Raw genomic sequence first — 25,666 nt, forward strand, 5'->3', positions numbered from 1 at the left:
TCAAATCATTTTGAATTATCTTGTTAACAAAAGTCAAATACTATATGTTAATATGTGTTAATACCTTAATTAATACTTAGAACTGTTGATAACTACGTCTCCATCACAAAAATAAGTTTAAGTATCCCACCTGTCACGTTGTCTTAATAGCTGCCAAAAAAGACATCAGTAAACACCAATGCACCTTTCTTAAAGATTTTTTAAAAAGAAAAAAAGTTATACATACTTACACTTTATATTTTTTATGTAAATACATTCAAAAAAAAAAAAAGGAAAGAACAATCTGAGAGTTCCTTCTAGGGCTTGCATTTGGTTGACAAACAACTTAATAATCAGACATAGTTTATAAGAATATTGAGACAACTCGTGTATGTAAGAGTTTGAAAACTTTCTTGTTGCACTTTGTGTGTATGCTTATACATACACAATTTTTTATATGTGTAGACACAACTAAGACAATTAATATTAAAAAAACACTTTTATTTTATTACAGATATTCACCAAAGGATATGCCATGGTGCATTAATAACATGAGAATCATAACCCAAGAGCTTTTTTTTTTTCTTGCTTGATGGCTATGTAAAAATATATCTGGTGGGGCTTCCCTGGTGGCGCAATGGTTGAGAGTCCGCCTGCCGATGCAGGGGATGCGGGTTTGTACCCAGGTCCGGGAGGATCCCACATGCCGCGGAGTGGCTGGGCCTGTGAGCCTTGGCCGCTGAGCCTGCGCATGTGGAGCCTGTTTTCCGCAACGGGAGGGGCCACAGCAGTGAGAGGCCCGCGTACCGCCAAAATATATATATATATATATATATATATATATCTGGCTTATGAAATATAAATCTCATTAGTCATTTATAGTAATATACAAATATTGCCAAGCAAATATAAAAACACTAAAGTTTACTGTTGCCAAGTTGCTATGGCTAAATATCAATTAAAGAAACAAACCAAGAAAAATATTTGAACTTCTGCAGTCATAGCTCAAGGATACAGAAGGTAAAAACAAAAGTGGATGCATTCTGATGTAAACTGATACAGCCACTATGGAGCACAGTATGGAGGTTCCTTAAAAAACTAAAAATAGAACTACCATATGACCCAGCAATCCTACTACTGGGCATATACCCTGAGAAAACCATAATTCAAAAAGAGTCATGTACCACAATGTTCATTGCCTCTCTATTTACAATAGCCAGGACATGGAAGCAACCTAATTGTCCATCAACTGATGAATGGATAAAGAAGATGTGGCACATACATACAATGGAATATTACTCAGCCATAAAAAGAAATGAAATTGAGTTATTTGTAGCGAGGTGGATGGACCTAGAGTCTGCCATACAGAGCGAAGTAAGTCAGAAAGAGAAAAACAAATACCATATGCTAACACATATATATGGAATCTAAGAAAAAAAAAAAAGGTCATGAAGAACCTAGGGGCAAGATAGGAATAAAGACGCAGACCTACTAGAGAATGGACTTGAAGATATGGGGAGGGGGAAGGGTAAGCTGGGACAAAGTGAGAGAGTGGCATGGACATATATACCCTACCAAATATAAAATAGATAGCTAGTGGGAAGCAGCCGCATAGCACACAGAAATCAGCTTGGTGCTTTGTGACCACCTAGAGGGGTGGGATAGGGAGGGTGGGAGGGAGGGAGATGCAAGAGGGAAGAGATATGGGGATATATGTGTATGTATAACTGATTCACTTTGTTCTAAAGCAGAAACTAACATACCATTGTAAAGCAATTATACTCCAATAAAGATGTTAAAAAAAAAAAAAAAGTGGATGCATTCTGAGTCCACCCTTGAAATCTTAACGTCTGACTCTAGCAGAATGAATCAAAAACTTCAGTTTAGAAAAACTGGTGTGACTTCGTATGTCCCTCACATAACAGCAGGTTGGAGGCACAATCAAACCTAAAAATCTATTACAGCGGGAACTGGAAATATGGACTATTAAAGGGTAAAGATGAACATATAAATTGTTGTATCATGAGGGAGGATAAATAAGAAATGGAAATCCAATGCAGTAAGGGAAACTGGTTCGCAAATGGTTAAACAGTTTTCAAACTCCTCAGTGTCAAATCAATATTGTTGGACTCAAACCTCAGCATCCTATCAGAGTACAGAACTGGTACCCCAGCCACACACCTAGATATCCCTTAATAAATTAAACTAAAAACTGTCAATATTATTGGATATCTACTTCTTAAAGACTTCTTTCAACTAAAAACAAACAGTTGCAGTTACAGCTATTTCATCATTACTTCTGTCCTAAAGGCATGGATTCTTAAAACTTCTAGTTAATAAAGGACTGAATTTTAAGAGTTGGAAGGGGAACTTCTTGGTGGCACAGTTGCTAAGAATCCACCTGCCAATGCAGGGGACATGGGTTCGAGCCCTGGTCTGGGAGGATCCCACATGCCGCGGAGCAACTGAGCCCATGGACCACAACTACCGAGCCTGCGCTCTAGAGCCCGCGAGCCACAACTACTGAGCCTACACGCTGCAACTACTGAGCCCACACGTTGCAACTACTGAAGCCTGTGCGCCTAGAGCCCACACTCCTCAACAAGAGAAGCCACCGCAATGAGAAGCCCGCACACAGCAACAAAGAGTAGCCCAAGCTCACCGCAACTAGAGAAAACCAGCGTGCAGCAATGAAGACAAACGCAGCCAAAAAAAAAGAGTTGGAAGGAACCTTAGGAAATCATTTCTAATCCACACTCCATCTCAAGCTAGGAAACTCTGATGGATGCATTTAGCAAAAATGTATGGAGTTCTTTATATTCAAGGCTGAATGTTGATTGCTGGGGGTAACACAAGTATATCTAAAACCTGATACCTTCCTTTAAGGAATCTATAGGATGCTCCAAGGAATTTTGGGATGTGAAATAGAATATTATACTATAATAAAGATAAAAATAAAATCCTAAGAACCAAGAGAAGTCTTTAGGCAAGATAAAAGGATTCAGTGGATGCTTAAGTGATGTTTGAGTTAAGCATGGAATCTAGACATTTGGCAGTGGAAGGGAAGGACATTCCAGGCAGTGAGAATAGAATAAACTCTGATGCCCTGTACATGCAGACTTCATTTCCAACTCCTCTTTCCTTACGTAGTCTGCTTTTGCCAGGCCAGTCATCTTGGCACCTATTCTTCCAATAAGACAGGTTCTTCAAACAGGCATTCCCTCCTCAGGGCCTTTGCATCTGCTGCTCCCTCTGCCTGGAAAGAACTTCCCCCAGATACCTGTAAGGCTGGCTTTCTCACCTCCTTCAAGTCTTTGCTCAAATATCATCTTCTCAGTGAAAACTTACCTGACTATCCTATTTTAAAGTGTCATCCTTGCATTCCCTATCACCCTTCCCTGCTCTATTTTTCCCACAGCACTTATTATTATCCGGCATGGTATATATTCTACTATTAGCTTTGTCTATGCCCCTGCTGAAAGAACAGAAGTTATCTCTTTGTTCACCTCCAAATTTTAAAACACTGCCTGCACATGGTAGGCATGACATCAATATTTGCTGACAAACAAATGGAATAAAGAGTGAATAAATGAATTGACTGAATGAAAAAGATTTCTGCCCTCAAACAGGTTATGATCTATCAGAGAAAGCAAATATATAAATAAATAAATAATCTTAAATTATTCCTGAATGACAAAAATAAATACACAGTTAGCAAAACTCAATTTATAAAAGACCAGTAACAGTTCCTAGCATCCCCACTTCCACACGTCCAGCAACCACTAGATTCTTCTTTTTTACATCTCTTAGCTCCCTGCCCCCCCCAAAACACTGTCATGTAGCAATGACCATAAATGACACCAGAGCTGCCACTGCTGCAACAACTGTCTCTTCCCACATTAACCTTCACTGCTACCTACTGAGTAAGGTAAAAGATATTTCTGTTGCCATCGTTGGACAAGAGAAAGATGTATTCCTGGATTTCCAAATTCAATACATTTTTCTGTACGTGGTTAAATTCTACACTACAGAAGTAGTTACACTGATATTAAAGATTAGCCATGAAACCTTCTACTTTGATTAGTGCTTAGTTATTAAGTGGAGATATGGAAAAACACATTTTAAAATTGTTTCACCATTGGAACACACTGTTTCTACACTGCAAATGGATGGCACAGGCAAAATGGCTAAAAGAAAGATTCCTTCAATAAAGGCTAGCACAGTACTATATTTTAGGCAAATGGGTAGCAATGTAAAGTCAAGGGGATTTTTTCCACTCAGAAGAATCAACTAGAATTTTATCCTGGATGAAAGAATGATGTAGAATTCTTAGAGCATTAGTATTTAAATTATGCTACACTAAAACCAAACAGGAGTAGTAGAAAATATTCTTTATCGCCAGCAAAAGCAAAACTACTTAAGGAAATGAGGAATGAGCTCAAGATTTCTCACTTCAGCTAACACCTCCACAGACTGCATTATCATTTTAGGCAGTGACATTTCACATTTAATTTTTAACGGCAGGAATGATTTCCATCTGGGATTTATCTGCATAAAAGTGTTAGCCTTGGCACACTTTCAGTATTTAGCTGAAAGCTCATTTTTTGGCTCTAAGCAAAATTCCCAATACTACGCAATAGGTATTATCTCTACATTAATCCCACCACTGAGAGCCTAATATTGTGTTCTACATAGTGGTGAATTTTGCCCTCAGATAAGCACATCTGTCTGTAACCCTCCCTCAAACACTGATAAATTACTTACCTTCACTACCTTAAAATCTTCTGCATTTTTCAACAATATTTACACTTCTAAAAGAGTTTAACATATATTACTATTCTTCGTAAGGAGAAAGAAAAACTATAAATTAGGACAAACTCCCTTACGTAGAAAAATGCCAAACCAGCCGCTGAAATGGTAACTTTCAGGTATAGCATCACAGTTCTAACTGGTCAAACTACAATCCTCGCCAGTTATTGCAGGAGTAGATAAATTGCAGCCACTGGGGGAAAAGCCACATAAAAACGTTAGGTCCTCACTTATCTTTTCCGTTAAAAAGGAGACACCTGAAAGTCACAGGGGCAGTAGATCCCGTAAGGCAACCTACTGGAGAGACTGTACTGAGCGTGCATGTCTCCAAACGCAGAAAACCAAAGTTCCTGCGTGACGACAGGATGGCAGCGAAAAACAGTAGCCCATCCGTCCACAGGAGAAGAGAAAGAAGTCCACCAGGAAAGGCTGGGAGTCACGGAGGTGGAGCTGCGAGACCTACCGGCTCCGCGCCGTCTCCCTCGGCTGCTAACAGAAGCCGCGGGCTGCAGATCGGCGAGAGCGCCGGGTGGGCTCGCGGGCGCAGGGGGGCTGCGGCTGACCGACTGGCTTCGGCCCCGCACCGGGAAGTCTCCAGGGCCTCGCCCGCGCAGCCGGGAAGCCACCCAGCCCACAGACAGGCGGAGGAGCCACCTGGGCAGAGCCACGTCGGAGGAAGGGAGCGCGGCGGGAGGTGGGCACCCGGCACACCCACCGGGAGGCTGACAGCCCGGAGCGCGAGACGGCCGGGGCGCGAGAAGGGCCGCGGCGCGCTTGAGGGGGTCGACCTGAGGGCGCCGCCGGCCGCCAACGACTCCCCCTAGCCCGAATCGGCTGCAGCGGGGTACTCACGTAGGGCTGGTAGAACTTGGAGAGCCGCGGCTTCCCGTGGTTGTTAAAGATGAGGATCGCCTTGATCATGGCTGAGCCGGGCCGACCGGGTGGGAGCTGGGGGCCAGGGCGGGGGCGGGCGCGCGAGCCTCGCCTCAGGATCTCGCTGGCGATCCTTCCCCACCCGCCCCCTCCCGCACACGCGCGCGCGCGCGCGCCCCCCGGAGCTGCGGGGCAGGGCTTGGATAGGGCGGGGCCTGGGCGGGGTCGGCGCGGAGGGAAGCGGAAACAGCTCCAGGCCGGAGCTCGAAGCATAGGGGCGCTTGCGCTCCCGGAGGCTCACGGGGACGTTGCCTACCGACCTTTTCCGGAAACTTGCTGTGGGGGGGGGGGGGGCGGAGAAACAGTAGTTGATCTATCAGCGGTCAGGGGACTGCAACAGGTTCGACGCAGAGGACCAACCTGCAATTCCGACTCTCAGTGGTGGTTTGGGTTCTCCCCGCCCCTACTCCGGCACCTCCCTAGCGCCGCTCTCCGACGCAAAGCCCGCCCACTGTATGCGCTGAGCCACCACTTCCGCCCTCACCTCCCTCCAAGCAAGATGGCTGAGGAACCGGAGTCTTCGCTGCAGCTTCCTCCCTCAATTGCTGCTGAAGGTGAAGGACCCACGGAGGTCTCCCCAGAAACAGCCACTCCGGAGCCCCCTTCTTCCGCTGCAGTCTCTCCGGGAACAGAAGAACCTGCCGGTGACACCAAGAAGAAAAGTAATTTTCAGAGCAGTTTCACTCTGGGCAGAGACGGGAGGTTGAGGTTGTCTTCGAATAGGGATGGCGGCTAATAAAGAAACAAAATTTAGAGGAGGGCCGGTTCCAGACGAGGTTTTTGACCAGTCAGGAGAGAGGAAGTATACTTTTCGGCTTTTAAGACGTTTGAGTTAAGTGCCTCGAAAGAAAGCTATCTCTGGACGCACCTTCGCGGTGTGGTACCCAGTTTTTGAATGTCACGGCATTTATTACGCTGTACTCTTATCTTCCTTTGAAATGACCAGACTGAGAGCTCTTTGAAGGTGGGAACTCTGTGGGATCTGGATAGTTCCAAGTACTTAACGCGGGATCTAATTATTTGAATAATGATTTTAGCAGATAAGGATGGTCTGTGGCAAATCTGAATTAGCATCCACACCTTCCGATTAGGTCTCTGTTTTTTATACCAAATGAGTGTGAATTCACACCTTGGACCAAAAAACTGGGGTTTTACCCAGTATGAAGACTGCTAAGGGAAAACTAAAGGCAGAGCATCGCCTTTTTTAAAAAAAAACAAAAACACCGTTTTGGAATCTTTGTAAATGAATCATTTCGTTGCTTGAACTGGACCCTTTATTGCTTGAGAATTAGTCCTCAACCCTTTATTTCTTGAGAATTAATTCGCCATTGTAAAATACAGTAATTCCTAAGTGGAGCACTCTATGTAGAGTTGCCTATGAGAAAATCAGGAATTCGTTTTCTCATGTTGTGCTCAGTGATATCATGCCCTTTCATCCATCTTCACTTTCTGCTGCTGTGGAGGATAATTGTCTCTCCCAGCACTGTCCTCCTTTTAAGTCAGACTGCCTCTACACTTGGGGGAAATCTTTTCTGTCATTTCCACATTATTCACCAATAGATAAACAAAAAACTATAATTATTTCTGTAGGTAAGTACTAGACTCGTTCTTCAGATGAATCCCATGAGTTTTAGAGATTTTTTTTATTTCTTATTGGAGTATAATTGGTTAACAATGTTGTGTTAGTTTCTGCTGTACAGCGAAGTGAATCAGTACTGTTGTTCCCTTTTTTCCCTTGCAATTTACTATAAGCAGAAACAGACTTTCAAAGAGTTTGTCTTAATATCTAGCAGTCTTAGTCAACAATTAACTACGTACTTGAGCCTGAAGATTGCTGTGTAATACTGTGGCTAAAAAATAAGGCCCACAGTCCCAGATATGGCCTGAGGTTATATGGCATGTTTTCTTGAGTCTGCACAATTTATGATTTTTAACTATCATTTAAAAATCGAATTTTCACCTTCTGGCTCCTGTGAGCATTTGAGTTAGCCTCTGTGATAGAAAACTTACTTTCTAGCTATTTAATGTCTACCCTGAAGTTGTCATCCTTTTTTGAGGACCTTTTCTCATGGAAAAAGCTTAACTATTTCATATGCTCCACCTTTGGTTTAATCTACATATTACTGAAGCTGACCAAGCTTGTTAGTTATGGTGGCACTTTAGGATCACCTGAGGGAGCTTTTAAACATAGCAGTGCCGAGGCCCTATTTCCAGAAGATTCTGATTTAGTTGATGTAGACATCTGTTTTCTTATACATGTTCCCCCAGTTGAGTCTCCTGTGTAGCTAGAGTGGAGAACTACAAACAAATCACCTTTAGAATTAAAAAAATTAATAATAAAGTACAGCTATAATCATAATAAATATTTTTCCTTCTCTAGCTTCTTGCTGTCGCTCTCTTCTTCAGTAGTACAACTCACTATTTTCTTCTTCACTTTCTTGCAATGCCCAGTTGCAGTTGACTGATTGATAGCCCCAGGGGATTGAAGGAACAGGGACAGGGAGGTATGGAAGGTGAGTTAACCAAAATCTCCTTAGCTATCTCCCAGTTCATCTCTTTTGCTTAGATAACTGAGGGTAGGATTACTAAATGGAAGAAGGGAGATAAACTTTAGTAGGAAGATAAACTGTGCATTATGTGTTCTAGATGGCTTCATTCCAGGGGTAAACTTCAGTAAATTGATCTCAGTAACCTCATTGGGACCCAATTTTTAATACCAAGGAATGGGACAGGAAGGTTGTAATAGAATAGAGTTGACTTTAGGGGGCAGCAGAACACCTCTGCTTTCGATGTTTCCTTTGATTGTGGATGTCTTTTTTTAAAATTTTTTTAAATTGAAGTATAGTTAATTTACAACGTTGTGTTAGTTTCAAGTGTATGGCAAAGCGATTCAGTTATACATATATGTATATTTTCTTAATCAGATTCTTTTCCATTTTACGTTATTACAAGATAGTGAGTATAGTTCTCTGTGCTATAAGCAGGTTCTTGTCGTTTACCTATTTTATATATAGTAGTGTGTATATATAAATACCAAACTCCTAATCTATCCCCGCATCCCCCCCATAAGTTTGTTTTCTGTTTGTGACTCTATTTCTGTTTTGTAAATGAGTTCATATGTACCATTTTTTAGATTCCGCATATAAGTAATATCATATGGTAATTGTTTTTCTCTGACTTCACTTAATATGATGATCTCTAGGTCCATCCATGTTGCTGCCAGTGGCATTATTTCATTCTTTTTATGGCTGAATGATATTCCACATCCTCTTTACCCATTGATCTGTTGATGGACACTTAGGTTTCTTCCACGCCTTGGCTATTGTAAATAGTACTGCTATGAACATTCGGGTGCATATATCTTTTCAATCATGGTTTTCTCCAGATATATGGCCAGGAGTGGGATTGAAGGGTTTTATGGTAACTCTATTTTTAGTTTTTAGTTTTTTAAGGAACCTCCATACTGTTCTCCATAGTGGCTGCAATTTACATTCCCACCAACAGTGTAGGAGGCTTCCTTTTTCTCCACACCCTCTCCAGCGTTTATTATTTGTAGACTTTTAAATGATGGCCATTCTGACTGGTGTGAGGTGATATTTCATTGTAGTTTTGATTTGCATTTCTCTAATAATTAACAATATTCAGCATCTTTCCTGTGTCTTTTGGCTGTCTATATCTTCTTTGGAGAAATGTCTGTTTAGGACTTCTGCCCATTTTTTGTTTGGGTTGTTTGTTTTTTGATATTAAGCTGTATGAGCTCTTTGTATATTTTGGAAATTAATCCCTTGTCTGTTGCATCATTTGCAAATATTTTCTCCCAGTCTTTTCATTTTGTTTATGGTTTCTTTCACTGTGCCAAAGCTTTTAACTTTCATTAGGTACCATTTGTTTACATTTACTTTTATTTCCATAACTCTAGGACACTAATCCAAAATAAAATATATATATATATTGCTGCAATTTATTTTCAAGAGTGTTCTGCCTGTGTTTTCGTCTAGGAATTTTATAGTATCCGGTCTTACATTTAGGTCTTTAATATATTTTGAGTTTATTTTTGTGTATGGTGTTAGTGCATGTTCTAATTTCATTCTTTTACATGTAGCTGTCCAGTTTTCCCAGCACCACCTACTGAAGACACTGTCTTTTCTCCATTGTATATTCTTGTCCCCTTTGTAGTAGATTGCTTGACCATAAGTGCGTTGGGTTTATTTCTGGGCTCTCTATCCTGTTCCATTGATCTATGTATCTGTTTTTGTGCCAGTACTGTACTGTTTTGATGACTGTAGCTTCACAGTATAGTCTGAAGGCAGGGAGTGTGATTCCTCCAGCTCTGTTCTTCTTTCTCAAGATTGTTTTGGCTATTCAAGGTCTTTTATGTTTCCATATAAAATTTAAAAATATTTGTTTTAATTCTGTGAAAAATGCCATTGGAAATTTTATAGAGATTGCGTTGAATCTGTAGATTGCCTTGGGTAGCATAGTCATTTTAACAACACTGATTATTCCAATCCAAGAACACAGTATATCTTTCTATCTGTGTTGTCTTCAATTTCTTTCATCAGTGTCTTACAGTTTTTGGAATACAGGTCTTTTGCCTCCTTAGGTATGTTTATTCCTAGGTAATTTATTCTTTTTCATGCAATGGTAAATGAGATTATTTCCTTGATTTCTCTTTCTGATATTTTGTTGTTAGTGTGTAGAAATGCAACAGATGGGACTTCCCTGGTGGTCCACTGGTTAAGACTCTGCACTCCCAGTGCAGGAGCACAAGTTTGATCCCTGGCCAGGGAACTAAGATCCCATATCCCTCACAGTGCAGCCTAAAAAAAAAAAAAAAAAAAAGGAAATGCAACAGATTACTGTACATTAATTTTGTGTTGAACAACTTAACCAAATTCATTGAAGAGTTCTAGTAGTTTTGTATCACATTGATTGATTTGCAGATATTGAAAACTCCTTACATCCCTGGGATAAATCCCACTTGATCATGATGTGTGATCCTTTTCATGTATTGTAGGGATCAGTTTGCTAGTATTTTGTTGAGGACTTTTGCATCTATGTTCATTGGTGATACTGGCCTACAATTTTCTTTTTTTGTGATGTCTTTTTCTGGTTTTGGTATCAGGGTGATGATGGCCTCATAGAATGAGTTAGAAAGTGTTCCTTCCTCTGAAATTTTTTGGAATAGTTTCAGAAGGATACATGTTAATTATTCTCTAAGTATTTGGTAGAATTCACCTGTGAAGCCATCTGGTCCTGGACTTCTGTTTATTGGCAGTTTTTAAATTACTGATTCAATTTTAGTATTGGTAATTGGTCTGTTCATATTTTCTATTCCTTCCTGGTTCAGTCTTGGAAGATTGTAGCTTTCTAAGAATTTATCCATTTCTTCTAGGTTGTCCATTTTATTGGCATATAGTCGCTCAGAGTAGTCTCTTATGATCCTTTGTATTTCTGTGGTGTCTGTTGTAACTTGCACTTTTTCATTTCTGATTTTATTAATTTGGGCCCTCTCCCTTTTTTTCTTGATGAGTCTGACTAAAGGTTTATCAATTTTGTTTATCTTTTCAAAGAACCAGGTTTTAGTTTCTTTGATCTTTTCTGTTGTTTTCTTCGTCTCTGTTTCATTTATTTCTGCTCTAATCTTTATGGTTTCTTTCGTCCTACTAACTTTGGGTTTTGTTTGTTCTTTCTCTAGTTGCTTTAGATGTAAGGTTAAGTTGTCTGAGATTTTTCTTCTCTCCTGAGGTAAGCTTGTATCACTATGAACTTTCCTTTTAGAACTGCTTTTGCTGTGTTCCACAGGTTTTAGATCATTGTGTGTTTGGTTTCATTTGTCTCTGGGTATTTTTAATTACCTCTTTGATTTCTTCAGTGAGCCATTGGTTGTTTAGTAGCATATTGTTTAGCTTCCACGTGTTTGTGTTTTTTGCAGTTTTTTTCTAGTAGTTGATTTCTAGCCTGGTAATGTTGTGGTCGGAGAAGATGCTTGATATGAATTCAGTTTTCTTAAATTTACCAAGGCTAGCTTTGTGTTGCAGCATGTGATCTATCCTAGAGAATGTTCCATGTGTACTTGAAAAGAATGTGTATTCTGCTGCTTTCGGTTGGAATGCTCTATAACTATCAGTTAAGACTGTCTAACCTAATGTGTTGTTTAAGGCCTGTATTTCCTTATTGATTTTCTGTCTGGATAATCTGTCCATTGATGTAAGTGGGGTGTTAAAGTCCCCCACCATTGTTGTGTTACTGTCAGTTACTCGTTTTATGTTTGTTAACATTTGCCTTATATATTGAGGTGCTCCTGTGTTGGGTGCATATATATTTACAATTGTTATATCTTCTTCGATTGATCCTTTCATTATTATATAGTGTCCTTCTTTGTCTCTTGTAACAGTCTTTATTTAAAAGTCTATTTTGTCTGATATAAATATTGCAACTGCAGCTTTCTTTAGAGTTCCATTTGTGTGGAATACCTTTTTTCCATCTCCACACTTTCTGTCTGTATGTGTGTCTAGGTCCGAAATGTGTCTCTGGTAGGCAGCAAGGTAGGTAGGTCTTGTTTTTGTATCCATTCAGCCAGTCTATCTTTGGTTGGAGCATTTAGTCTGTTTTCACTTAAGGTAATTATCGATATGTATGTTCCTATTGCCATTTTGTTAATTATTTTGGATTTATCTTTGTAGGTCTTTTTTTCCCCCTTTTATTCTCTTCTCTTATGATTTGACGACTGTCTTTAGTATTATGTTTGGATTCATTTTTCTTTTTTGTGTATCTATTATAGATTTTTGTTTTGCAGTTAACATGAGGTTTTTGTATGAGGAGCCTATATCTGTACGTGCTTGTTTTAAGTTGCTGATCTCTTAATTTCAAATGCACTTTAGATACCCTGCATTTGTACTCTTCTCCTATCATGATTACTGTTTTGATACTATATTTTACATCTAATTGTTTTGTGTATCCTTTAACTGACTATTATGGATATAGATGATTTTACGAATTTTGTCTTTTAACTTCCCTACTAACTTTGTGCGTGGCTGATTTCCTGCCTTTATTATATGTTTGCCTTTACCAGTGAGCTTTTCCATATCATAATTTTCTCATTTCTAGTTGTGGCCTTTTATTTTCCACCTACAGAAGTTCTTTTAGCATTTGTTATAAAGCTGGTTTGGTGGTGCTGAATTCTTCTAGCTTTTGCTTGTCTGTAAAGCTTTTGATTTCTCCATCAAATCTGAACAAGAGCCTTGGTGGGTAGAGTGTTCTTGGTTGTAAGTTTTTCTCTTTCATCACTTTAAGTATATCATGCCACTCCCTTCTGACATGAAGAGTTTCTGCTGAAAAATCAGCTGATAGCCTAATGGGAGTTCCCTTGTATATTGCTTTTGATATTTTCTCTTTACCTTTAATTTTTGTCATTTTGATTACAATGTGTCATGATGTATTTCTCTGTGGGTCAATCCTGTATGAGACTCTGCACTTCCTGGACTTGGGTGACTGCTTCCCTAGGTTAGGGAAATTTTCAGCTATTATCTCTTCAAGTATTTTCTCAGGCCTGATCTCTCTCTCTTCTCCTTCTGGGATATAATGTGAATATTACCACATTTGATGTTGTCCCAGAAGTCTCTTAAACTGTCCTCATTTCTTTTCATTCTATTTTCTTTATTATGTTTGATGGCAGTGATTTTCAGTATTTTGTCAGAACTAATACATTCTTCTGCCTCATTTAGTTTAATGTTGATTCCTTCTAGTGCACTTTTCTCTTCAGTTATTGTATTCTTCAATTCCATTTGGTTGTTCTTTATATTTTCTAATTCTTTTTGATGAAGTAACTTCAGGAGATAGATTCATAGTCTTTCTGTTTGCATCTTTGTATTTTGAATTATTGAAACCTCTGATTTCTCAGAAACCTTTTTGGCCCCTAGTTTTTCTATTTTCTTTTTAATAATTTTTATTGTTTTCCTTTATTTAAAAGTTTATTGTAGAAAACTTGGTGGTTACAAAAAGCACAAGTAAAATCAAGTGATTATCACCTATAATATCCCTACTGGGAAATATCATTTTGGTGCATATTCCACATTTATGTGAATATGTGCCTGTGATGGTTTTAATGAAATTGAAATCTTATGCTGCTTTATATTTAGTATTTTTTGATAATTTTTTCATACTATTAAATATGCTTTTATAGTATCTTTAATGGTAGCTAAATTATCTTAAGGTTTAATAAGCGAGTTATGATCTGGTACTGTTCTAAACACTTTTATGTATTCACTTAATCTTCATAATAATCTTATCAGGTTGCTGCTATTATCCTCATTTTACAAGTGAATAAACTGTGGTACAGAGAGATTAAAGAGCTTATCTATATATATGTGTACATACCTAGCAAGTGGCAGAGCCAGGATTTTGAACCCAGGGAGTTCAGAGTGTGTGCTTTATATCTTTACTACAGTATATACATCCTACTATAGAGTAAAATATCCTTTACTTAACCAATCTCCGCTAAACATCTTTGTTGGAAATTTAGGTTTACCTTTTTTTTTTCCAATAAAAATAAATGTTTTGATGAAGGTGAAATTCTTCTAAGTGAATCTCTTCATATCTTCCATTTGTCATCTCAGGCATACCTCCAGTGTCATAAATACATAAACTGTATGTTGATTGAAAGTTTAACTTTTCTGAAGTATTTTATATCACATTCTCTTTAGATGTTTCAGTGTACTTGTTAGTATAGTTTACCATTGAACAACATGGGTTTGAACTAAGCAGGTCTACTTACACATGGACTGTTATCAATAAATACGTACTAGAATACTACATAATCCGTTGTAGGTTGAATCCGCAATATAGAACTGTGGATCCAGAGGGCTGAGTGTAAAGTTATAGGTGGATTTTCGACTGTGTGGACATTGATGCCCCTAATTCCTGTTTTGATTGTGTCAACTGTATTTTTTTTTCCTTTACAGTTGACATCCTGCTAAAGGCTGTGGGAGACACTCCTATAATGAAAACAAAGAAATGGGCTGTAGAGCGAACCCGAACCATCCAAGGACTCATTGACTTCATCAAAAAGTTCCTTAAACTGGTGGCTTCAGAACAGTTGGTAAGAAAACAATGGTGATCATTTCCCTACAAAAATTCACAAAACATTTGACTCTCAGTATTCAAGGGGGATTTCAGGAGCATCCTTTACAGATGCTCAGGTTCCTTATATAAAATGGCATATTTGCGTATAATCTGTACACATTCTCCCTTATACTTTAAATCATTTCTAGATCATTTATGATACCTAACACAATGTAAATGCTACATAAATAGTTGCTGGTACACGGCAAATTAAAGTTTTGCTTTTTGGAACTTTCTGGAATTTTTTCCTCCAAATATTTTCCATCACATTTGGATGAATCCGAGGGAGGATGCAGAACCCATAGATATGGAGGGGGTACTGTAGTTCCTAGGCAACAATGAATAACTGTTGTATGTAGAAATATATATGGAACCACATATGTTACTTCAGTAATGTCCTTTTATTTCTTTTGTTAGTGGAATTTCCGTGCTTTATTGAAGGATTCTCTGGAGAACCCTGAAAAGAAATGAATTTTAGATTTGCTTTTAAATGTGGACTGACTTTTTTTTTTTAACCTACCGTATTGGTTGTTTTCCTCAAAAAGTCACTGAATGCCCATGCAGAAAGATCTATCATAGAATATCGGTATAGAAAGTTTTGGGGTTTTCTTTGTTTTGGTATTAATGTTGCTTCCTTCCCATTCTCAAGGTAATCAGTATACCTTTGCCATGTGCTGTGGAAGAACTAAGAGGTATACAGTTGACCCTTGAACAACATGAGTTTGAACTGTAGCAGTCCACTTATCTGTGGATTTTTTTTAGTAAATACATACTATACTACTACACAACCTGCAGTTGGTTGAATCTGCCTTGTATACACAGATTTTTGACTGTGCAGTGTGGGCGCCCCAACCCCCTCGTTTTTAAGGTTCAGGTGTACTTATTTCATATTATGATATGTGTTAAGCATTTCATGGTGAGTTGTTAGGATTAAAATTTTAAATGCCACAGGTTTTTAATTTGGTTTTTTTTTTTTTTTTTTTTTCTTGCGGTACATGGGCCTCTCACTGTTGTGGCCTCTCCTGTTGCGGAGCACAGGCTCCGGACATGCAGGTTCAGTGGCCATGGCTTACAGGCCCAGCCGCTCCGCAGCATGTGGGATCCTCCTGGACCAGGGCACAAACCCGTGTCCCCTGCATCGGCAGGCGGACTCTCAACCACTGCGCCACCAGGGAAGCCCCTTAATTTGGTATTTGGCCACAGAAATTTAAATGTCTACATGTATTTGACATTTTGTCACATGTTATGTTAATATATAGAACGCCTTTATCTTCAGACCACAATCTTGGTCATTGTTAACTCAGGTAATGTATATGTGGGTAGATAATTGAAGAATCACTAAGTATTTTTTAAATACAGTTATGTGTAAGGATTGGGTGATTATTTATGAAAGGGAGGTGTGTTGGAATTTATTATTTATGAAAGTGAGGTGTGTTGGAATTTATTTCTTTTTGTCAATGAAGAGGTGGAAACAACTCTGATCTAAGATTTTGGTTGTAAGTGGCTTTCACAAAAGTGTCATGTCATGGGTACAAAAGTAAGTGCAAGATAGGTTAATCACTAGAAGTTATTTGAGGTAAGGATAGCATAGAACCAGGGATTCCTCCAAAGGAAGTTGTAAGGGAAAAGTGATGGGGATTTTTGAGTTTTACAGGTGAACATCTCTGTTTGTGATCACTCGGAATGAGAAAAGATCTGTTTTATAAGAGTGCTATATAGAATTTAATTAAATTTCAGAGATGGGCAAGGATATTATAGTGTCATCCACTTGCATATGGTAGCTAAAACCTGAGGAGCAGAGGACCTTGCCTAGAGTCCAAGTCTAAATGGAAAAATTAGGGTAATGAGGACATACACTTAAGAGAAATGAGCAGAGGTTATCTCTACTAACTGTCTACCATGAAGAGTTGGAGAGGTAGGTAACCAGAGGAGTACCAAGTAATTAAGGCATTACTTTTAGAAATTTGTGGATAGAAGAAAAGGTGAAAGAATGCTGTGTTCTATGTTAATGTTAGAGTTTTGACATTTTGTATTGCTTGTATTCAGTAATCTGAAAGGACTTGGTTGATGTCAATATATATTAGGTTGAACCATGTAAAACTGCCATCAATCAATCATTTTAACCAAAAAAAACTTAGCAATTTCACATGGTCCAACTTTAAAGTTTTGTATCAAATCTGATTATCTCTTCCCATTTAAGCAATAGGAAACATAAACAAAAGTAGTCTTTTTGTCACTTTTCCTGATTAAACTAGAACTCACATCTTCTGGCTTCATAGAGCTGTACCCTACCTTATTTTCACAAAATGAATGTCAAAAGAAAAAGTAATGCTGGGGATTCTAGGAAGATAGCAGTGGTGTCAGAAGGCATGAATTCCCACAAAAATGTAGTCAACTAGAAAGCAAAACCAAAACCCCATCATCAGTATAGTTATAACAGAACTTAGATGACAAGTATCCTGAAACCTAAGATTCAAGTTGGTGGGAATACCCACCAATGACCACAGGATCTGCGTCGTGTTAGCAAATGTGCTGAAAAAAAATAAACAGTAGGATTGGCATCTGATAGCACTGAGAAAGGGAGAACCTGGAAGTAGCTAACAGGTATTCACTGGAAAGTACAGTGGGCCAATTTAAGAATAGTAGCTGAAATTGAGAGTGTTTGATTCTCTCCAATACCAGGCGATTACAATATATCTGCATAAGGAGGACTTAAGGGACTGGAGCAGTCTAGCCCCTGAGAACTCTCAAAACAGACTCAGGCTCCCTTCCAAGACAAGATCCCACACTGAAGAGGAACTTCTGGAAGTGAAACACATTTAAGCAGGGAAAGGAAGGAAAAAGAAGGACCAGGTCAAAATGGAGAGGAACAACCTGGAAAGCTCAGAAAGCAGACCTCCGGCACTTCCCTGGTGGCGCAGTGGTTAAGAATCCGCCTGCCAGTGCAGGGGACATGGCTTTGAGCCCTGGTCCGGAAAGATCCCACATGCCACAGAGCAACTAAGCCCATGCACCACAACTACTGAGCCTGTGCTCTAGAGCTTGTGAGCCACAACTACTGAGGCCACGCGCCACAACTACTGAAGCCCGCATGCCTAGAGCCTGTACTCCGCAACTAGAGAAAGCCCACGTGCAGCAACGAAGACCCAGTGCAGCCATAAATAAATAAAATGTTAATTGTTAAAAAAAAGAAAGAGGGGCTTCCTTGGTGGCGCAGTGGTTGAGAGTCCCCCTGCCGATGCAGGGGACGCAGGTTTGTGCCCCAGTCTGGGAAGATCCCACATGCCGCAGAGCGGCTGGGCCCATGAACCATGGCCGCTGAGCCTGCGTGTCCAGAGCCTGTGTTCCGTAACACGAGAGGCCACAACAGTGAGAGGCCCATCTACCGCAAAAAAAATAATAATAATAAAAATAAAGAAAGAAAAATAAAATAAAAATAATAATAAAAATAAAGAAAGCAATAATAAAAATAAGAAAAATAAAGAAATAAAAATAAAGAATAGTAAAAATAAAGAATAATATTGTTCAACACTATACAAAAAACAACAGTAGAGGGAGCACTGTGGAGTTAGCAAAACTACACTAACTCATTTCATTCTAAAAGTTGAGGAAAACTGATTTCATATACAAGTAAGCAACAGAGAAGTATCAAGGTTAAATCCTGCACAGTGTTATAAGGAAGCAAAATAAACAGAGTAACATCCCTAAAGACAATGAAAGCATGCCAGAGAAAAATGTGCTTACACGCAGGTCAGTAACTGATTTATTATGTCAAAACAAGTGTCAAAAGAAAGATGATACAAGACACGAAAGAACAACATAAATCAGCAATAGTAAAACTCGAAGTGACAGAGCTCAGGAAAAGAATTACAGGTTAAATTTCAGAAATGGAGACTAAACTAGATGGAATATAAGAGCAAATAAACAACAGGTAATGGCTGAAGAAAAATAGAAGGAAAAAAGAAGAATTTTCAAAATCAAAAAGATATACCTAGGAATAAAGATACCTAAGGAGGTAAAAGACCTATACTCTGAAAACTATAAGAAACCAATGAAATAAATTGAAGACAACACAAACAGAAAGATATACTGTGTTCTTGGATTGGAATAATCAGTGTTGTTAAAATGACTATGCTACCCAAGGCAATCTACAGATTCAATGCAATCTCTGTAAAATTTCCAATGGCATTTTTCACAGAACTAAAACAAATATTTTTAAATTTTATATGGAAACATAAAAGACCTTGAATGGCCAAAACAACCTTGAGAAAGAAGAACAGAGCTGGAGGAATCACAATCCCTGCCTTCAGACTATACTGTGAAGCTACAGTCATCAAAACAGTATGGTATTGCACAAAAACAGATACATAGATCAATGGAACAGGATAGAGAGCCCAGAAATAAACCCACGCACTTATGTCAAGCAGTCTACTACAAAGGGGACAAGAATATACAATGGAGAAAAGACAGTGTCTTCAGTAGGTGGTGCTGGGAAAACTGGACAGCTACATGTAAAAGAATGAAATTAGAACATTCACTAACACCATACACAAAAATAAACTTAAAATATATTAAAGACCTAAATATAAGACCAGATACTATAAAATTCCTAGAGGAAAACATAGGCAGAACACTCTTTGACATAAATTGCAGCAATATTTTTTTGGGTCAGTCTTCTAGAATAAAGGAAATAAAAGCAAAAACAAACAAATGGGACCTAATTAAACTTAAAAGCTTTTGCATAGCAAAGGAAACCATCCACAAAACAAAAATACAACCTACTGAATGGGAGAATATATTTGCAAATGGTATGACCAATAAGGGATTAATATCCAACATATATAAACAGCTCATACAACTCAACATCAAAAAAACAAACAACCCAATTGTAAGGTGGGCAGAAGAACGGAAAAGACATTTTTCCAAAGAGGAAGTGCAGATGGCCAACAGGCACATGAAAAGATCCTCAACATCAGTAATCATCAGGGAAATGCAAATCAGAACCACAGTGAGATATCACCTCACACCTGTCAGAATGGCTGTCATCAAAAAGAACACAAATAACAAATGTTGGCAAGGATGTGGAGAAAAGGGAACCCTTGTATACTGTTGGTAGGAATGTAAATTGGTGCAGCCACTGTGGAAAACAATATGGACGTTTCTCAAAAAACTAAAGATCGAACTACCTTATGACCCAGCAATTCCACTCCTGGGTATACATCTGAAGAAAACAAAAAAACTTGTTTGAAAAGATACATGCACCCCTGTGTTCATAGCAGCATTATTTACAGCTGCCAAGATATGGAAGCAACCTAAGTATCTATCAACAGATAAATGCATAGAAGATGTGTACGTACACACACACACACATACACACACACACACACACAAATGGAATATTACTCAGCCATAAAAAAAGAGAAATTTTGCCGTTTGCAGCAACATAGATGGACTTGGAGGGCATTATGCTAAGTGAAATGAGTTAGAGAAAGACAAATACTGTGTGATATAACTTTACACGGAATCTAAAAAATACAACAAACTAGTGAATATAACAGAAAAGAAGCAGACTCACAGATATAGGGAACAAACTAGTGGTTTCCAGTTTGGAGGTAGGGGGACAATATGGGGGTGGAGGAGTGGGATATACAGACTGAAGGATGCAAGATAGGCTGAAGGATGTGTTGTACAACGTGGGGAACATAGCCAATATTTAGTAATAACTGTAAATGGAAAGTGACCTTTAAAAATTGTATAAAAATTTTTTTAACTTAAAAAAAATGTTAAACAGCATCTGGTTGCTCAGGCTCGGGGATGGGACGGGAGGTAGAATGAAATGTAAAAAGAATTTGAGAAAATGACAAATACTGAGTATAAACAAAGGAGAGTAAACATAGAAATAGGAGTCCCTGAAGAAGAAAACCAAAGCAAAGGAACAAAACAAATACTTAAAATTATAATTCAAGGGAAATTTCTTCTAAAAAGATTTGAAACTACGTATTAAAAAAATGTACCAAGATCCTGAGAATACCAACCCAGTGTAATAATCACTGAGACACATTCTGGTAAGATTACTGGATGTGAAATAAAAAGAAAAATCCTTTGGACATCTAGGGGAAAAAGGACATGGCTTAGGAAATTAGGTTACCGTCAAAGTTGAGCAGCAAAGATACAAAGAAAGTGTGAGATAAGGATTTTATATACTACAAAACTGACATTTAATCAGGGCACAAAACTGTTAGCAGTGTGCAAGAACTCAAGAGAATGCTGTTCCCATGAACCCTCCCTACAAAATCTCAAGTTTATAACAACCAAAATAACTAAAGAGACATCTATATAAAGACTGGTGATTTAAAAAGAAATCATTATTCTTTAAAATTTTATCCTCCTAAGCTCTAGCATTTAGCTGAAGATTGTATTTTGAAATTTTTACCTCCATGGAACTTCCATTTAAACTACCTTAATTACTTTTTTTAAATTAAAGTCACTTTCAGTTGCTAACTCCTGTTACAGAATTCCATCAGGTTCTTATAGTTCTCTACTGTATCTGCTGTACTGTCCCCTCAACACTCACATCTTATTTTTGTTTCTTTTGCCTGCAGAGTCCTAATTATTACTCTCTGCACCTAGTTAAGTCCTAATTTGTTCCTCATTTTTTTTTTCCAGAAAGCCTCTCCTGACCAAAAGGCTAGGCTAAACTAAAGCCCCATCTTTGTGCTACAGACCTTGTCAGATGCATTTTCCCTATCTATATTCTTATCTATTCAGGTATGTTTGCTTATTGAGGGGAGAGATCATATTAATCTTCATAATTCCACACCTTGTGCGTTTCCTAGCACATAATAGACACTCAGAGATTGTTTGCTGAAATAAACTAAATTGTTGTCCAGAGCCCTTTTCCTAATTTAAAATGTTCCAAAGAGTAAAATCTATGTTCACTCATAGTTAAACTGTCAGGAGCTAAACACAAATTATTATATCCTTATCACAGGAAATTCACATTAAAATGCACACTGATTTCAGTTGTTTCTGAAATTATGTTAGAACCTTACTCAGCCTTAATAATGAGTTGATATTTAAGCATGAACTTTTTTTTTTTTTGCGGTACGCGGGCCTCTCACTGTTGTGGCCTCTCCTGTTGCGGAGCACAGACTCCGGACACACATGCCCAGGGCCATGGCTCACGGGCCCAGCCGCTCTGTGGCATGTGGAATCCTCCCGGACCGGGGCACAAACCCGTGTCCCCTGCATTGGCAGGCGGACTGTCAACCACTGCGCCACCAGGGAAGCGCGACCAGCATGAACTGTTTTTAAATAATTTAATAAGTCTAACTAATGTCTATTGAGTACGTATATCAAGCACTTACACTTGATGTGTACTGTCTCGTTTTATTTTTCCCAGCAGCTTCAAGAAGTATAGGTCCTGTTATTTTCTATATTTACAAACAAGGACACAGTTTGAGAAAAGTTATTTGTATTTATAGCCGAAATTCAAACCTAGATCTCAGTAGAGCCCCTACTCTTAATTACTGCACTGTATTGCCTGAAGGAGAAATATAAGTGATATTTATTCTTGTTCTAGCTGATGTCCCAAATAGTATCTATCACCTAACTATTCTGATAGATATTTTTAAGGTCTATGTGAAGCCCAGGAAATTTGTCTTAAAATTTCATTGTAGACAAGGAAAATTGAATATGTTAACCTGCAAGTAATGTTTTGTTTTCTAAAAAGAAAACTATCAGAAGTCACTTGGACACTGATCTTTTGTTTCAGTATCTTCAGGAATTTTTTAGGTACTAAAAATGTTTCAGTAGAAACAGACTAAACTGAAACATTGAACAATGAATTCTTTAATAAACAAGGTTGTAAGGACATTAGGTTTCAATTATGCTACATTTTTGCTACTTCATTTGGCTGCAAGTGACTTTACAGAGGTCTCACCCAGCCTGAGTTTTCAGAGGTGGTAATGGTCAAAAACCTCCAACCGTGCATGTCATTTACTCAAGAAAAATGCACCAACTATCTCAATTATTAGATGTTTTTATTTGAGGCTGTGTGTGTAAAATTTTGTTAGGAGAAATTCTGTCTTTAATTATAAATAAATGAGAAACTTGATATTTTTACTAATGTAATTTCTTGGATAAACCTTCAAAAGCTGTTTCTAAAAACAAAAGTTTCTTAGTTATAAAAAGCTGGGAACAAAAATTCTGTTATTCCTCCAGAGGAAAGACATGCTCTTCATAAAGATCTCACTAATTGACTAATTTATGAGAATTAGAAAGAAGGGGTTTAGGGAAGCTTTCTTCAGTTCTGAAGACAAATAATTTGAAATAGCTGGCTGATTGGCACCCAGAAAAATGCAGATTAATCTGGATACCATTAAAACTGAATCACCATAATTTTCTTCTTTCTTGCAGTTTATTTATGTGAATCAGTCCTTTGCCCCCTCCCCAGACCAGGAAGTTGGAACCCTCTATGAGGTAAAACATTACTGCTTTATTTTCTTCATGGAATATGCTCATCTGTGTATAGTATGATCATTAACTCACATCATTTAAAGAGATGATAAGCCATTCTTAATTGTCTATCAAGAAAAGAGATTACTTTCTTGTTCTCTGTTATATCTCTAACACCTTGAACTTAGTTGGATCTCAATAGATTATACAGTGATTGAAGAATTAAATGATGAATAACACAAACAGAAGATGACTATGAAATATGACCAGAAAGTAAGATCTCCTTTTTTACCTACATGTAGTATCTTCTACATTGTTTTTATAATCAGTAATCCAGATCTCTCTCCAAGAAATTGAAAAGGAGACTATGTAGGAATGACTTTATTCAGCATCCTTACAGCACCATTACTAGAAAATAGTACATACATTATAGTCGGATGTAGAGAAGGGACAAGGTTAAAATGTCTGCTTATCTATGCTGAAGGTGCTTAAAGGACAAGTTTTATTAAACATTTATGATTACTAATATGTGTCCAATAGTAGCTTGCATCTGTTGAAAGAACTAGCCTTATAGATACATGTACATGTATGAGGATGTTTATGATCAGTATAACATTTTTTTTCTTAGTTTCATCTAAGAATAACAAAAATTGAGTTTAATTTATTGCCGTTTTTCTTTTTGTAGTGTTTTGGCAGTGATGGTAAACTGGTCCTGCATTACTGCAAATCTCAGGCATGGGGATGAGCTACAGAGGAAAAGATATTGATAACTTAAAATGAATCTTCAGAAAGCAAACAGCTCTGAAAAGTTTTGATCTTGTGGCAAGAGACTTGTGGATGTGATCTCTTCAGCATGCATCTACTGTGACCCATGTCTATACATTTAAAATATCCACAGAGTAGATGGACTCACAAAAATGTGATTTGTATTAAAACACAAATCAGCATAAAAGATTGACATTAGGGTTTACCCATTACTACAACTATTGCTCCAGAGCTGCCTCCAAAGTGTTGAAAAGGAGACTAAGATTATATAAAGCTGCTTTTGTACCACTTCTCAAAATGACTGAAACTGTTTACTTGAAAAATTAGCACTCTGCTGATTCCCCCCCCCCCCCCCATAAAAGTCAGTTTACTAAAGGATTCTTTTGGGGCTTATTCAGGGGAGTGCAATTTGTTTGAGGTATGTGTTTTGCCTTTTCTCATTTACATTTCTATCTACAGTGTTACCTTGTGAAACAAAGTTGCATTGACCTTCTGGCTTTATTACCTTGCATAGTCCAGTAGAGGGCAACCCAGCTGACAGAAAGAGTTAGGCAGTTTGGTTTTACCTCTTTGCCAGAAGACAATAGCTATTCCTGCTAATCTCTAGCAAACATCTAGCCAAGAGAGCACACATGTTGACACACTGGAAGATTGCTTTAGAGAAAATTCGGGGTTTCGGTTTAACTTTTATTGGGAAACAAGGAATTTTACAAATTTTGGACAAATGAGTCATCTGACTCTTTTCAATCTTATCTTTTAATGATTCTTGAGTCCCAGTGGTTATAACTGTGGTATGAAACTCTCTCTTATTTTTAGTGTCAAAAGCACTCAATGAGTAAACAAGGCAGCATCTTTCAGTTTTTTATAATGTATTTTCCAGCTTGAAAATTCTCAAAGAATAATTGGAAAATAGCTAGATTTTATGTGTATTTCATGCCATGACTAAAAGTACCATTTTTTACTGATGCTATTAAACTGATAATTGCTTTAAATAAAATTCAGCCTTTTTTCTTCATTCTGTATTGTATTTGTAATGCAGCATTTTTTTTTAAAATTCCAATAAATTGAATGGAATGTTCAAACAGGATCTAAGGTGTATACAAGAATTCTAAGTGTTTATTTTCAAAGGTGATGAGAATGGTATGATTTTGTCAAAGGACTTTGAACTACGTTTATGTCCTTTAAGTCCCAGAATGTACTTTATGGTTAATGATCTGCCATACATTATCATTAAGGGATGCTAAGGAACAATTCAGTTTAAGGTGATGAAATCACTGTTCGGTTCTCATTTTCTGCCCGAGAACAAATTCCTAAGTCCCCTTATAATGATGTGCCTGTTTAACAAATTAATGCAGCTAGTATTAACACTGAAATAATACAGGTTGAATTGTGTAAAGGCTAAGTAAGAAATTAGTATGTATGTTGAAAGCTGGAAAGAATGTTATTTGCAGGTCAAATAAGTTGAATATGGAAAGGATCTGTTCTCTAGTTTTGTGCTCTTTTCAGTTTACTGAAGGATATGAATATATTTATATGCATATATATTTAACAGATGGGAAAAATGTGTTTAACCTATGTGTATCTTATGTTTGCTGCTAAG

The 25,666-nt window shown here is 37.9% G+C and overlaps 2 protein-coding genes across 4 annotated transcripts in view; one reads left to right on the forward strand and one right to left on the reverse strand.

Moving 5' to 3' along the window:
• AP3S1 (adaptor related protein complex 3 subunit sigma 1) overlaps positions 1-5,831 on the reverse strand; it is a 138,588-nt gene extending 132,757 nt beyond the window's left edge. For 2 of the 3 annotated variants that reach the window (XM_027099777.1, XM_027099782.1), the window contains exon 1: positions 5,641-5,795. In XM_027099777.1, the coding sequence (XP_026955578.1) occupies positions 5,641-5,709 (69 nt within the window). In that variant the 5' untranslated portion in view covers positions 5,710-5,795. Of the gene's footprint in view, positions 1-5,640 lie in introns of all 3 variants that reach the window. The other variant, XM_027099769.1, reaches the window with a different exon arrangement.
• Positions 5,832-6,034: 203 nt separating this feature from the next.
• ATG12 (autophagy related 12) lies at positions 6,035-25,153 on the forward strand. Its single transcript, XM_027099754.1, has 4 exons — positions 6,035-6,383; positions 14,685-14,821; positions 23,263-23,325; positions 23,987-25,153. The coding sequence occupies exons 1-4, from the start codon at positions 6,221-6,223 to the stop codon at positions 24,044-24,046; spliced, it is 423 nt and encodes a 140-aa protein (XP_026955555.1). The 5' UTR covers positions 6,035-6,220; the 3' UTR covers positions 24,047-25,153.
• The last annotated feature ends 513 nt before the right edge of the window (positions 25,154-25,666 follow it).

This window comes from Aethalodelphis obliquidens, unplaced genomic scaffold (assembly GCF_003676395.1).
Source record: "Aethalodelphis obliquidens isolate GAN/ISIS:26980383/991018 unplaced genomic scaffold, ASM367639v1 scaffold4, whole genome shotgun sequence".
NCBI classification, from domain to species: Eukaryota; Metazoa; Chordata; class Mammalia; order Artiodactyla; family Delphinidae; genus Aethalodelphis; species Aethalodelphis obliquidens.